Source organism: Pocillopora verrucosa, chromosome 8 (assembly GCF_036669915.1).
Source record: "Pocillopora verrucosa isolate sample1 chromosome 8, ASM3666991v2, whole genome shotgun sequence".
NCBI lineage: Eukaryota > Metazoa > Cnidaria > Anthozoa > Scleractinia > Pocilloporidae > Pocillopora > Pocillopora verrucosa.
The window spans coordinates 9,662,635-9,678,805 of NC_089319.1; the positions used below are offsets into that span (position 1 = coordinate 9,662,635).

The 16,171-nt window shown below is 38.6% G+C and overlaps 1 protein-coding gene and 1 pseudogene across 1 annotated transcript; one reads left to right on the top strand and one right to left on the bottom strand.

The window, feature by feature from the left end:
* Window positions 1-519: 519 nt before the first annotated feature.
* Window positions 520-15,747, bottom strand: LOC131778915 (streptococcal hemagglutinin-like). Its single transcript, XM_066171462.1, has 8 exons — window positions 15,715-15,747; window positions 15,469-15,570; window positions 8,306-13,484; window positions 7,781-7,894; window positions 6,920-7,297; window positions 6,093-6,172; window positions 5,323-5,418; window positions 520-1,260 (listed from the first exon to the last, which is right to left on the bottom strand). The coding sequence occupies exons 3-8, from the start codon at window positions 13,449-13,451 to the stop codon at window positions 1,186-1,188; spliced, it is 5,889 nt and encodes a 1,962-aa protein (XP_066027559.1). The 5' UTR covers window positions 13,452-13,484; window positions 15,469-15,570; window positions 15,715-15,747; the 3' UTR covers window positions 520-1,185.
* On the top strand, window positions 1,959-4,541 carry LOC136282807 (uncharacterized; annotated as a pseudogene).
* Window positions 15,748-16,171: the final 424 nt, after the last annotated feature.

Here is a 16,171-nt window from a genome sequence, read left to right on the forward strand (position 1 = left end):
GACAACGCGTGTTTCTAGTGAGTACTTGAAAAGTCAAAGTCAACTGAAACAACTTCTCGAAGAGTAGACCGCCTTAAAGCCTACTTGTGATTGTACTTAATTTGTTCTCCTTTATTGCCAAATCTTACATATTGATTCCATACTGCAGTGTTCATAGATAACTTGAACAAACGGTGACGTGGATATTTTACTGAACAATCATTTCCCAATAGTAATTGATAAGGCACCTTCTCCTTGCAATATCGATACATCATCTAACAAACAGGTAATGTGAACTAGCGAATCAGCTGGAGGGTGTCTTTATTATACAACACCAAATTTTCTCTACTTCTTTACTGAATCAAAGGAAACTTTTGCCAGGTAGAAGTAAGAGATCGTTAGCGGGTCTTAAGAATTAGACAGTAAACTCAATTATTTTCCATTTATCACAGGCAAAGTGGGTTGACAGTGGTGACCGATAAAAAAAGCTTGAGAACGTTAAAACTAAATTATAAGAAACAATAGAAACGTATGCGTGATTGTTTTATTTATCTAACTTATAGTGATTCACAACTAGGGGTTAATGGAGATTCTGTTATATCTCTTAAATCAGCAAACCAAACGTTACTAATACTAAAGCATGTACATCGCGTTGTTGGTTCGAGGACCAACACGCAATTACTGATATTATTGGAAGTGAAAGTACGAACGTTGAGGGGATCGAAAGGCCCTATTAATATGGAATAGGACCTCTAAAATGTACTATTTCCTTTACTGGAAGAAGCCTCTAAATTTACCAACAGCTTCGTAAAAATTTAATCCAAAAAACTGGGATTACCTCCCAAGGATTCACCTTAAAAGAGCCATAACCATATCCAACTAATAGCGGTTCTGACTTTATGACGTTTGCTATGTTTCCAAGTCAGTCAAAGGTTGATTAAAATTGAGAACCTACACTAAGGCATTTCATTTCTTTTTAAAAGCCGTTACCTCCCTTTAAAGAACTCTTTCATAATTTTAATACTGTGACTAGCTCCGTTTTCACGGCACTCAGTAACAACCACTTTACTTTGGTTTGTTTTCTCGTATCCGTCTTGGGACCAAAGACTTTATCTAGTTTTATCTAAGGTTATGCCTTTCCTGGGGACTCTCCTTCATGATCTGTGAGTGAGCAGAGTCTGAGTCCCATGACCTCTCCAGCTGTCTTCACAATTTCACCTTTATATCCTTCAGTTCAATATCGCAGTTGTCACATTTACTCGGAAACTTGTGCCAGCGTCTCTGTGTCAAAATCCGTGCAACAAAATTAATACAAAGAAGAAGTGATTTAGAAAAACATTTAACCATAAAAAAATTGCGATTAAACATGTCTTAAAAATATTTTAAAATTGCTAAAAAAACAACGACGTTTCGACGTTTGCTAAACGTCATTCTCAAGTCAAAAGAATATGTGTAAGTTGCAGTCTCTAGATACCAAAATAACAATGGGTGATTAAAAAGCTGTAACGTAAGAAAAGAACAATAGTAATTAAACAAAAAGTTTGGCACGTATGGAGTCCGTCTGCATGGATTTTTAAATTAGGCTTGAGATTCTTAATGAACAGCATTTTAAAGACTACAGATCACAGATCACAGATCACATAAGAAACTAAAAACAAAGCATTGCCGATTCACAATGGACGGCTTGGATAGCGGAATCAATAATTTTCTTTTTAGAAATGTTTCGGCGGCATAGCGGAAAGAAACACCGATGATAGTAGCACAGCAGGGAATTAGTTTTCCATTCAAAGATCAAGTGGCCACTAATGCGGTTCGGAAGCAGTTGCGCGATCTTAGCCATAAGATTTTCCCTACATTGCGGCCTGTTTTTGTGAGCAGAAAATTGGGGCGAGATCTTAAACCCAAAGAAATCAAACCGTCAATTGTAAATCGGCAATGCGTTGTTTATCGTTTCTCATGCGATCTGTGCGATGCAGATTATGTCGGGTACACAGCCCGACACCTTCATCAACGCATTGCTGAGCACAAATATTCGGCAATCAGTCGACATTTCGTGGAAGCTCACGGTAGTAACCACCTCTTGAAAGAAAACCAATTTAGAGTTTTAAGAAAGTGCCAAGGAAAATTTGATTGCTTAGTCTTTGAAATGCTGTTCACCAAGAATCTCAAGCCTAATTTAAAAATCCATGCTGACGGACTCCATACGTGCCCAACTTTTTGTTTAATTACTATTGTTCTTTTCTTACGTTACAGCTTTTTTATCACCCATTGTTGTTTTGGTATATATAGATTGCAACTTACAAATATTCGTTTGACTTGATAATGACGTTAGCCAATGTGGAAATGTCGTCGTCTTTTAGAAATCTCCAAATGTTTTTAGGAAATGTTTATCGCAATTTTCTATATTTAAACAAAGTTAATCACAAGTAAGTTGAAATCACAGTGAACAAATGACCTGAGTTTTTTCATTTTTTCCAGAGTTTTATCCCAAGCTTAAGCCTGGTATTTCTGTGTCATTGTCAATCTTGAGTTTCCGTCAAGTTTTGCTGAGAGGTCCTTTCAATTCTCATATTCTGACAGCTTTCACAACCATAATTGAAATAAAAAGCGAATATGACTCTCAACCACTTCCTAAACACTGACCTATAAGCCAAGCATCAAGCTTGACAACAAACGAGAGAAAGATAGCGAAGCAGAACGAGTGCCTTTGCCAAATTAGTTCAATTTGTTGCCGCTATGTTATGAGAGAGTTACCTCGATTTAAGGTCAGTTCGCCACCATAACAAACTCGCTACCACATAACCCCCACCACTGAAAGTCAAATTGCCACCAGTGGCAATATGACTTTTTCGTCATGTGTAGCCTGTCGTATGGAACTGACTTACATTAACTGAAGCTAAGATGTAGTAAAACTACAAAATGGGTGAAAATTCAAAATTTAGGCTTTCATATAATATAATTTTCATAAGTTTGATTGAAAATTTGTGATTTTAAGGACAAAACTCGTGTTAAAGGTCACTTCGACATTTATTCTGCTTTGAATAAAGAAAGGACACTGAGTCCGTTTCTGTAAACTTCGCTGTATTTGTGCGCCCTCTTTATCGCAATATAACACCACTTCCTAGCCTTTATTTGATGGAAATTTCGTTCAGTAACATAAGCTTCGGCGTAAGTCTCTTGGAGAAAATCACTTGGTTAAAACCACTTTGAATAGAGGGGGTAAGCTTCTAAAGAAACTGTGGTACTGCGTCGCTGGAAGAGTATAACAGGATAATTTAGTATTATCAACTGAGTTTATAACGTAAATTGGCCACCGTAAAGAGTTTAAAAGCTGACCTTTCGAGCGTTAGCCTTAAGTTTCGTCCATTGCTTTAACGAAAGTCTAACGCTTTGGGGCAATTCTTGTTTAGCTCTAAGATCGTTCATCGTGATTTTGACAATGTTTTGGTTGATGAAAGTGGGATCTTTGTCAACTTTTGCCGCAAAGCAAGGTTCGAAGTTTAAGAACTTTGGCATAAAAAGAGGTGTCAGAAAGTTGGCGCAAAGCGGCATTTAGACTTTCGAATCTTGAGTGTTTCGAAAGTATTTTTGTTTTGTATGATTCTAACACCTCGAACCTTGCTTTGTGGCAAAAGTTGACAAAGATCTCACTTTCGACAACCAAAACATTAACAAAAAACAATTAACGATTTCAGAGCTAAACAAGAATTGCCCCAAGCATTAGCCCTTCGTCAGAGCGATGGATGAAGAGCTAACGCTCCAAATTACGTCAGCTTTTAAACTGTTTACGGTGACCAATTTACTTACTAACTCAGTTGATAATACTAAATTACCCTGTTGTACTCTCTCACCGACGCAACACCACAGTTTCTTTAGAAACTTACCTCTTTATTCATATTGATCGACAGTCAGCACCTCAAACGGTTGAGAAGGAAAATATTGATCGTATTCCATTCACTATCACATTCTACCCTCACAACAACGCAATTAAATCTAGCATTCTTAAAAACTTTAAAGTACTGCAAAGCAATTCTGAGACTGGTACTATCTTTTCGCAACCTCCCCTAATTTCGTTCAAACGTGACATAAACATAGGCAACTTTTTGGTCAGAAGTTCATTTCAAACCAATGACCAACCTAGCACTTTCATATGCGCTCGCTCACGATGCAAAACTTAGTGTCCTTTCATTCACAACGTAAAGAAAATGTCGGGACCCAAGACATTCATTAAGTTCACTGATCACTTCACTTGCACCTCCGCCAGTGTCATTTACTGCATAACTTGCACTTATTGCCAATTACACATTGATGAAACAGGAAGACGACTAGCTGATCCATTCCGAGAACACCCTTGCGACATAGAAAGAAATGACAAGGACGCATCCAAACCAGTCGCTAGACACTTTATCCTCCCTAATCATTTTAAGCAGCATATGGCAGTTTTCTGCCTTTCCCTACATCTAGGCATTTCGGAAAGCCGAAAAACTTTAGAACAAAAATTTATCTTTCTAATCGGCACTCTTAATCCCCACGGCATCAACGAGCGCACGTCATTCAACTAATCTATTCTTGTTTTCTCGTTACTGTATTCCCAGCAGCTCTATTTACTATAAGTAAACCTACACACAACCCACAATTCCTCCAATCGCTCTGACGAAGGGTTAACGCTCAAAACATCGGCTTTTAAACTCTTTGCGGTGGCCAACTTACGTTATCAACTCAGTTGCTAATACTAAATTACCCTAAAGTCACTCTAGTTTCGCTTCAGGCAAACTTATCATAATTATCGTGACATCAACAAGTTTTGTTTCATTTAACGGTTGAGAGGTCACACTTAACCTCTGAGCCTCTTTCCCTTTTCACAATATACTTCTAAATCCCAGCTTTCATTTAATATAAATTTCACACGATGGGCTACACATGAAGAAAAAGTCAAATCGCCACCGGTGGCGATTTGACTCTCAGTGGTGGGGAGTTTTCTGATGGCGAGTTCGTCGTGGTGGCGAATTGATCGAATACCGTTACTTCATGCCTTTTGCTATTCTCACATCGAGTTTTGGTTGCATTTGTAAGATTCGGAGACCACCCTGGAAGTAGTATAATTGTACTCGACTGCGTCGACTCTAACCCTTAGCTGATGCTCCAAAAACTTTTTACGTAACTCATTATATACTTGCTAAGTATGAACCGATTTAACTCTTTCGTAAAAGCAGCCATTATTTCCTCCATGGAATTTACCAATGTTGCTCAGTGAAAAATGTTATACTCATGTCAATCTATTAAACTGGCATTGAGGTTCTTAACCCATCTTGACTGAATTCAACATAAATATGAAACGATTACCTCGCTGGCAGGCTTTGTTACAGTGCTACCACTTTTCTGATCGCCGTTCGTCGTAATGAAGTCATTCTCTGGTACTTTATCGCGCCTACAATTCAACTGCAGATTTTAAAGACGAAGATAAATCAGCATTCTTATATTTTTGACGATGTCTCAACCCTAAAAATTATTAGGTAAAAAAGTTGCATGCATTTCGATGCGAGTTACGCCGAGGCGCAATTTGGTTGCCTTTAAAAATAAAGCAAAGGTATCTCTACGACCAATCAGGGCAGAGACAAATATCACAGAGAAAATTACCCAACTTACCAAAAATACTCACACCACCGCTACTCACCATTTCACACTTTGGTCGAACTAGATCTATACCATTTACACTCACTAATAGAGAGGGGAACTGATCTCATTACTGGAGCCAAATTTAGGGACAATTTCCAATCATGGGCAACGTTTTGACAAGACGATTACCCCGTTCAATGAGCACCCTGACCAGTTGAACAATGAGTCGCATCTTCGGGCTCGCACTAAGCTTCAACTCGGGTTAATAGCGCCCGCTAAATTCTCTCTGAAGAGAAGATAAATGTAGTAGATGGTAACATCCCAAACGTGGCGACGGTCACCTTAACAATGAAGGCATAAACTACCTCTGAATTGTCAAACGTTTTAGAAAAGATAAACCGCAAGCTAGAAATGACGACTAAGTTCACATCACACTCTCTCTCGTCAAATCAAGTACATTAAGTACGTGACCAAGTATATTGCATAAGTATACATACCGAACGGATGACAATTATCAGCAAAAACAGTAATATAATGCTTCCATTTACAAATACTACAATCATCCACTTTTTAAGTCCTGTTGAGTCAAAGTAACAAAAGTTGTATTCCTAATAACTAGAGTAGTGTAGTTTGATCGTCCGAATGAGTGTAGTCCTAAGAGGGACTGTTGTCGGTAGTGGAGACTGACGTTTCGTCAACCTTAGCGGAAGTCATCTTCCGACTTGAGTCATCTTCACTTGACTCTGAAGACGACTTCCGCCAAGGTTGTCGAAACGTCAGTCACCACTACCGACAACAGTCCTTCTCAGGACTACACTCACCCGAACGATCAAAGTACACTATTACATGTTACTCCCGGGTTCAAACCATTTACTGTATTAATAACTAGAGTTCGATTTTGAACCTTTACCTTCTAAAAACCGTTAGATGCCCTTATGTTTTGTTAACGCACGATTGTAATTTTCTCTTTGTCGTTGTCTAGTAGAGTAATTGTCCGAAGTGTGGCAGGCTTCTTTTCTTTTCAATCTGTCTCCCTCTATCTGTCTTTCTGTTTATTACTCAAACTTTACCTAAATTTCCTTATGCATTCCCGCGGAAGAATTAAAATCACTGCTAGTGCATTACACTAGCCAGACTAAGTAAGACGTAAAAGAAGCTATTCTCGTCCTACGTTTGTTTTCCAAATATCTTAAAATGTAAATTTTATAATTATTTCTAATCACTACAAATAAATGATCGGTATAGTCGAGCTAGTGTTTCTAACTACACTTTTCAGTTGTTAAAAGCACTTAGACCTTTGTCACATGCATCATGAAATCATTACCTTTGTCTTTAGGGCTGGTAGTTGGGCTATTTGTGTTGGAGGCATCTACAATCTCCTCTAAAATGATGTTTCCTACCAACACGACTCCAAGCTCACCAGTGCTATTTCCCTCCATTAGAGCGAGCTCTATGGTTTTCACGTTGGCATCGGAGTTGCGTTCTGTTAAAATGATAAAATTGACCACAACAGAACCGTTTGATAACCTGGTGACTTCAATTCCTCGATATCCTTGAAGTTTCTCCTTCAAGAAACGACCCACTCTTTCCGTAAAGTTCTTGATAAAGGCTTGGGACTCGGATGAACCAAGATTACTGTAGGGTGACTTGTATTGCCCCTGCATTTTCGCTGTCACTCTATACCTTTTGGTATCCACTCTACCTGCAAAGATTAAAACTTCTTCGCGTGAAGCGAAACCGTTGCATCGTGTCAGAGAAGGAGTAAAACAATAAGAACATGATCAAAATGAGGTATATGTGACGGGTAATCTATGGCTGTCGACAGGGTTAGATCCTATACACCCTAATAGCGGTGAGGCACTTTTTGGGCTGAGCTTAGAAGCCACATCTCCGGAGCAAGGCAATTATTTCTTGCAATAACCCATATCAAAAAGCTGAAGTTTGGAATGTGAACCATGCAATAGAGCAACAAATTTCTGTAATGCGCTGTCTGTTTGAAGACTACATGTGTATGGTTGATCATGAGACATAAATTTAGAGAAAATGGAAAATTTCCCTTGAGTTAAAGCCTAAGGATACAGTCTCTCTCTACGTAGAAGATGCAAACAGTCGGCGGGCGTCTCAAATTAGCAAGGACATATGTTAAGGCAATGAATAAAAAAACTATATGCGCTCGTTTTCCTACCTTTTTCACATACTCTCCCTTCATACTCCACCGTACATTCACAGAAATAAGATTGGCCTTGTTGTTTACAAGTTCCATCATTCTGACATGGGTTTGAAATACATCTGTCAATTCCTAAGCGTGAAAAGAACGTTTAGAGTTCATCTTTTAGAAATAACAACGTTAGTGAGTGACAGCTGCTTGTAATCTTGATTACCTCGATCGGGGACATTTCGTATTGTTTCTTATGTAAGTATTATTTCTTGGTAAGACGTAGCCCCTCAACCTCAAAAGGAGTTATATCTTGTTTTGGCGTTGGACAAATTCTGTCAAGATTAAAGTCGGACCGTTGAATTGCTGATGTGTTTTTTCTCGAATCGATAACTGTGTATGGTTGCAATAAAAAGTTCCTTTATCTTTTTCTACACAAAATCGTTCATGATTTAACCATTTGTTCTCGAAAATCAACTCCCTCTAAAATCGTGGCCGATAATCGGCGTTTCGTAAGGCGAAAAAGGAAATTTAACAAGACATTTCTCATCTTACCAGTACACTCGCCTCCTTCAGAACACGGAGCTGGCAATGTAGAGCCTTCTGTGATACTAACAGTAGTCGATGATGGTTGTTTTTCTTCTGAATCACTCGTTGTGGTAGAAAGAACAGGAATCAAAGATGTTGATGGTTCTAATGTTACTATTCTCATTGTTTTGGAATCGTCAATTGCAAGACTTGAAGATGGTGATAGCACTGATGTTACTTCTACTGTTGGCGCAACAATTGTAGTTGCATGCGATGCTTGGCTTACAGAATATGATGGAGGTGATGGTACTGCCGTAAATGCAGCAACATTTCCAGTAGCATCAGATTTTTGGCTAACAAAAGTAATTGATGTTGTTCTTACTACCATAGACGAAACAGTTCTCGAAGTTTCGTCAGATTTTTGACTAACAGAGCTTAAAGATGTAGAAGTTACTCCCGCAGTGTCCAGTGTTTGACCTCTAACCATTGATGAAATTGATGCTGTCGTTGTTGAAGGAGCATCACCAGCATAGGAATCCGGTGCTTGTCCTACAGAAATTGATAATTTTATTGCCATCGACGTGAAATGAGGGAAACTCGTGGTAGCCTGTGGTATATAAGATTCAAAAGTGGTTGAGAAGAGGCCTCCTCTTGGAGAAGTACCTGGTGTATGACTTGCAGGATTTGATGATTCTGGTATCACTTTTACAGATGAGGCAACACTCTTAACAGCGTCTAATGCCTTAGTTACAGAACTCGTCGTTGTTAGTGCTACTGCCATGGACGGAAAAACGCTTAATGTAGCGTCTGATGCCCGACCTGCAGACCGTAATGACTGTGAAATAGATGGATCGACACGTGTTGCTTGAATTACGGATGTTGAAAATTTAGTTGTTACTGCTATGAATGCAACAACGCTTGTACTTTTGGCGTCTGGTTCCTGACGTGCAGAACCTAATGGTTTAGATGTTACAGCAATAGATGGGGAAGAATCTGTTGTTTTATCTGTTGTTTGACTTGCAGAACTTGACACTTTTGATGTCACTGCTCTAGAAGAATCAAAACCTGTTGTAGTATATGTTGCCTGACTTTCAGACCTTGATGATATTAGTGATAATGCCATAGATGCATCCACACTTGTTGTAGCATCTGATTCCTTACCCGTAGAATGTAATGAATCTACAGTTACAACTACGGATGAAAAGACTCTTGTAGTTGCCTCAGTTACCTGACCTGCAGATGTTGTTGATTTCAGCGTAACTGCCATAAATGTTAAAACGCTTGCGTCAGGTGTGTCTGATGCCTGAATTGCAAGGCTTGGTGACTTTGCTGTTGCTGCTGTGTATAAGTCAACACTCGTGGCAACACCCAATGCCTGACTTGATCTTATCAAGATAGTTGTTGCAGCTACAGCCGGAACAAAGCTTGTAGCAATTTCTATTGCCTGACTCACAGAAGGCGATGAGTTTACTGTCACTGTCAATGAAGGAGTAACACTGTTGGCGACGTCTGACGTTTGACTCACAGAAGTTGATGATTTAGATGTTGCTACTGTAGATGGGAGAATATTTGCAGTGGTTTCTGGAGTATGATTTGCAGGATTTGATGATTCTGATGTTCCTGCCTTGAAAGGAGAAACGCTTTTATTAGTGACTGATGCCTGACTTACAGAACTTGATGATATCGGTGCAACCGCCATGGACAGAAAAACGCTTGAAGTTGCATCCGATTCCTGACTTGCAGCATTTGGCGATTTTGATGTTGCTACTCTAAATGTAAAAAGACTTGTCCTTGTGTCTGATAACTGCCTTGCAGAAAGTGAGGATTTAAAAATCACTGTCGTGGATAAAACAACGCTTGAAGTGGGGTCTGGTGTAAGACCTGCAGAAATTAGTGATTCTAATGTTCCTCTTGTGGATAAAACGAAAATTTTAGAAGCATCTGATGCCTGACTTGCAATAACTGATATTTTAGGAGTTACTACCATAGATGGTACAACAGTTGACGCTTTTGATGTTTCTGCTTTGGAAGGAACTACACTTATAGTAGTGTCTGATTCCTGTTTCGAAGACCGTGATAATTTTGATTCTTTTGCCATGGGTATACCAATTGTGGTAGTGGTGTACGCTTGACCCGAAGGTAACGATTTTGTTGTCACAACAGTGTATGGAACAACAGCTGATTCCTGAGAGGCAAAAGCTGATTTTTTTGGTGTAACTCCCGTGGATGAAACAACAAGTGCAATAGCATCTAATTTCTGACTTGAAAAAGCTGATGATTCTAATGTATCTGTTGTGGATAGAGTAACACTGGCAGCAGCGTCTGATTCTTCACTTCCAGATGTTGATGATTTTGATGTTACTGCCGTTAATGAACGAATACTCGAAGTAGTAAATGGTGCATGACTTGCATACGATGATGATTTTGATGTTTTAGGCGTTAATGGACCAGCACTCACTGAAGTCGTTGGTGTATGACTCGAAGATGTTGGAGATTCAAAGTTTACCGCAGTGAAGGGGACAAAAAATGTAGTAGTGTAAGATGCCTGACTTGTAGAGGCTGATGAGTTTGCCGTAAATGAAGCACCGCTGTCGGTAGCGTCTGGTGCCTGAACTGAGGGGGTTGAAAACTCCGCTTTCGTTGGAATAACATATGTTGTGCCATTGGAGGTCTGAGTTGCATAAATGAAAAGTCTTGTCATTTTCTTCGATGAAACAGCCCTTGTAGTATCGTCTGATATATGACTTGTAGAAGTTAATGACTCAGATGTTGTTACTGCGGATAATAGAAGGCTTGTAGAAGCGTCTGATGTACGACTTTCAGAACTTGACGATTCTGATATTCTTGATATGGAAGGAATAGAACTTGTAGTTGAACCTAGCTCCTGAATTGCAGAGGTTAATGATTCTGATTTTGTTGTTGTAGATAGAATGACACCCGTAGTAGAGATCAATGACCGGCTCAAAAAGGTTAATGGTGTTACTGTCGCTGATATTGCAACAATTGTGGTTGCGCCTGGTGAATAACTCAGCATAGTTGACAATTCAGAGGTTATCGAGGTGATTTGACGAAAAGTTGAAGTAGCACTTGATGTCCGACTTGAAGATGTTGATGATTTTGGCGTTGATAGTGCAACACTTTCAGTAGAGTCTGATACGCGAACTTCAGAAGTTTGAGATTCTGGTTTCATAACCGTGGATGAATTAACATATGTGGTGCCTTTTAAAGTCTGAAATGCGAAAAGTGATAATTCTGATGTCCCTTCCAAAGATAAAACAACACTTTTAGTACTTTCTAGTGAATTAATAGTAGGAGTTGATTGTGTAGATGTTCCTTCTGTGGTTAAAACAACGCTCCAAGAAACATTTGATGATTGACTTGCAGAAGTTGGCGCTTTTAATGTTAATGCTTTAGAGGAAACTATTCTTGAAGTAGTGTCTGATTCCTGTTTCGAAGACCCTGATGATTTTGATTGTTCTGCCATAGGTATGCCGACTGTAGTAGTGGTGTATGCTTCACCTAAAGTTAACGATTTGGATGTAACTACAGTGTATGGAACAACAGCTGTGACTTCATCTGATTTCTCAGAGGCAAGAGCTGATACTTTTGCTGTGACTGCCGCGGATGGAACAACAAGTGTAATAGCGTCTGATTCTTCACTTCCAGATGTTGATGATTTTGATGTTACTGCCGTTAATGAACGAATACTCGAGGTAGTGAATGGTGCATGACTTGCATGCGATGATGATTTTGACGTTTTAGGCGTTGATGGACCAGCGTTCGCTGAATTCGTTAGAGTATGACTCGCAGGTGTTGGCGATTCGAAGTTTACCGCAGTAAATGGATAAAAAGATGTAACAGTGTTAGATGCCTGACTCGCAAAGGTTAATGAGTTTGCCGTATATGAAGCACCGCTGTTGGTAGCATCTGGTGCCTGAACTGAAGGGGTTGAAAACTCCGCTTTCTTTGGAATAACATACGTGGTGCCACTGGGGGTCTGAGTCGCAGAAGTGAATAGTCTTGTCATTTCCTTTGATGAAACAGCGCTTATAGTATTGTTTGATGTATGACTTGTAGAAGTTAATGACTCAGATGTTCTTACTGTGAATAATAGAAGGCTTGTAGAAGCATCTGATACATGACTTTCAAAACTTGACGATTTTGTTGTTGTTGATATGGCAGGAATAGAACTTGTAGTTGAACCTATTTCTTGACTTGCAGAAGTTAATGATTCTGATTTTGTTGTCATCGATGGAATGACACCCGTAACAGAAACCAATGACCGGCTCAAAAAGGTTAATGGTGTTACTCTTGCTGGTATTGCAACACTTGTGGCTGCACTTGGTGTATAACTTAGGATAGTTGACAATTCAGAGGAAGTTATGCTTGATGCCTGACTTGCAGAAGTTGATGAGTTTGGCGTTGATGGAGCAACAGTTTCAGTGGGGTCTGTTGCGCGAACTTCAGAAGCTGTGGTTAAAACAACGCTGCGAGAACGATCTGATGTCTGACTTGCAGAAGTTAGCGCTTTCAATGTTTCTGCTGGTACTGCCGAGGTTGGAACGACAGTTGTGATAGCATCTGATGCTTGACTTGCAGAAGTTAATGTTTTTGGTGTTACGGTCGTTGATGGGGCAATTTTTGAGGTAGTAGCAGCTGATGTATGGTTTTCAGTTGATGTCACTGTAAAAAATAAGACAACAGTTGTCGTAGTGTCCGATGGTAGCCTTTTCATTGTAGATACCTTTGGGAACTGAACACCACTTGTGGTGGGGTCGGCTGCATGTTCTACAGAAGTTGATGATTTTGGCTTTACTGCATTTGACGTAAATACACTTTTCGTTGCCTTTAATGTGTGGCTTGCGGAAGACAACAGTGTTGACATAATTGCTGTGCTCGCTTTGTTACTGTAACTTCCAACACTTAGGGAAGCGTTTGCTTTATGCGATGAAGACAATGATGGTGTTTGTGATACAAACGTTGAAAGAGCGACAGCAGTAGCAATTTGCGATGTTTGTCTTCCTGTAGTTGTGAGGCCTGGCTCAAAATTCGTAGTAGATGACGTGTTGTTCATCTCAGAACCTGTTGTTGAGCCAAACAAGTTTGTTTGTTTCAAAAGGAGTAGGATGCATGTACAATAGATTGGTACAGTTGTAAATGGTTGTGCTGCCATTGACGGAGTTTGCGCAAAAACTTTCCGGCTGACCTGTGAGATGAAGAGACACGAACCAATCAATAATGTCGTCCTAAAAATATCGTCTTCTTCCCATGGATCAGTCTTTAAGATTCTCTGTATATAACTTAGTATCAGATAAAGATTTATGAAGGAAAAATGCGTAGAACAGAAATTACAACACTTAAATTGAATTACATTGTATATTGAAGGAGAGGAGAGGGGCACATCTAGATAAACTAATATTGTGCCCCTTAAAGTTATGTATAACAAAGGACTTGAGATTTTTAATAAAAAAAAAAAATAAAAGAAAAACGAAAAAATAGCTCAGAAAATTATAAAAGAGATAATGTTTCATCAGTATTGAGCAAGGTACCAGCGCAAAAGTGCTTTTCCAAACATTTTTTTAGATGGTTTGTCTCTAATGGATTGCGGAATATCGTTCCAAAAGAAACTTCCAATAATGCTGGGGTAAAATCCCCTAAGATTAGTTCAAAATAAAGGTATTGCAACTTGATTGGATGATGCACTGCGGGTACTGTAATTATGTAGTTCAGATACTAATGAAACAGGTATATTAGGAAACTTTTCAAGGTGGAAATAATCATAAAAAAGCATACATGTTTTCAGTTTAACAATATCAGGAAATTTCAGAAGGCCTAAGGATGTATAGTGTGGAGTTATTGATTCCATTAAAGGAACATCATTTATAACTCGAACCGCTTTGTTTTGTAACTTTATGACTTGAGACAATGGAGCATTATAATTATTTCCCCAAAGTGTACAAGCATAAGTAAGGTAAGGATAAATAAGAGAATAATACACACTAATAAGTGTTGCTTTTGATACATAATGCTTCAACTTAACTTGTTTGTTAAGTTTGTAAAAGAAAAAGTAAGATTTACGTGAAAAAAGCAAGAAATTATCTCAAGTTGGCAGAGCCAGCAAAACACGCGGCCATCATACTCGCTGACCGCTGACCGATTAGATGTTATTGCTGAAAGGCTGTTTAAAATTGTTACTAGTGTGCTAAATTTAGGCTGAAAAATTATACTATCTGATACATCACCTTTAATCAGGGAAATATAAGCAAACGAGAAACCCAGAAAGATACAATAACACGACAAACAGAATAAAAATTACCAAAGTAGTCTCTACCGTTTACAGTCAGGACTGTACGCCTCAAGAGGATGAAAGCCTTTTTTCTTGGAAAAAATGTCTAATTAGTGCTTACAGTAACATTTTTGATATTTTCCGTCACAGCACTTTATCTTCCCAGAGTGTTTTCACTTATCTTTCAGCAGTGTTATTTCACTCTTATTTTCTTAAATATTTACTCAAATCCGACCTATGATGTTGTAGTAAATCCTTGCCTTGGGGCTGCATGGAAGAGAAGTAAAAGCTGCCTTTGAAATTTCAAAGAAGCTTCGTCGTATGTAACTTGTCAACATCTCTCGAGGGCCAAACTTGTTATCAGTATGTTACCTCGATTGAATATATTTTTTAATTTACTCATTAATTTCCCTTAGTTGTTTGATATCTATAATACTTTAATAAAGGATCTGTTGCATTCAAAGGATTTACCTATACAATTTTCCTTCCGTTTAAGACTTGCAATGGACTTGCTATTGAAGAAAAGGGACATTTATATATCACTAAATCACCACAGCAGTTGATCATTAGTGAAAGACGCGCAAAACAGTTAAGCACCTGCATTAAGAGAATCATACTTCACATCACCTTTGATCTTGTAAACCATTAATTTACAATGCTCTGTTTAAATATCGAATTTTAGAACAAATGCGACAGTATTTCTTATTGCTGCGCAAATAATGTCTACTATGTTCCATGGACTGAGGAATTCCGAATTTCGCAATCCTCTTCATTATTTCCGTGTGGTGCGTGGTAAAAATCGATAGCTATTCAACACTTTCTCCAACTTTAACTATTTAAAATGGTTCGTGCGTTTACTTAGCTCAAACCCAAAGTAAGACCCAAAAAGGAAGCATGAACTCACCAAACCAACATATAAACGTTTTGTTCAATTCATTCTGACTTTCTTGCTCCAGGTTAGCGTCGTTTGCCAGTCTTCTTTACATGATTAATGCATTCCCTGAAACTTCAAATAAGTAGGAAAGTGTAAAATTCGTGATGCACATTGGTGATAACCAGTAATAACTGAGACTTATTTAAAGTGTAAACACTCTGTTTCAAGAATCTTAACTAGAAATAATTTCAATGACAAATCACCAAACCAGCGTACAAAGGTTTTGCTAAATTTATTCTGACTTTTCTGCCCCAGGTTAGCGTCGTTTATCAAACTTCTTTACTTTGCATAATTAACCCTTCCTAGAAACTTCTTACAAGTAGGAATAATTCATGATGGCACAATGGTGACAACCAGTAATAACTGAGACTTCATTAAAGGGTAAAATTTTGTTTTAAAAATCTTAACTAAAACCAATTTCAATAACAAATGAGGGAGTTACAAATTAAGAAAAGAATCTTACGAATTTTTTTAATGGTGGGCAAGAAAATGAAACGATAGACATGCATAATTCAAGCTGAGTTGATAGTAATAATAGCACCAGGCCTATACAATTACGAACGTTGTTCGATAATCATAAAGAGTCACCTCTTTTAAAATTTTATGGAGGACTCTTTAACGAACAATAACCCAGTTTAGTGTCTCGTCCTCGTACAAGCTCAACTTTGAATTC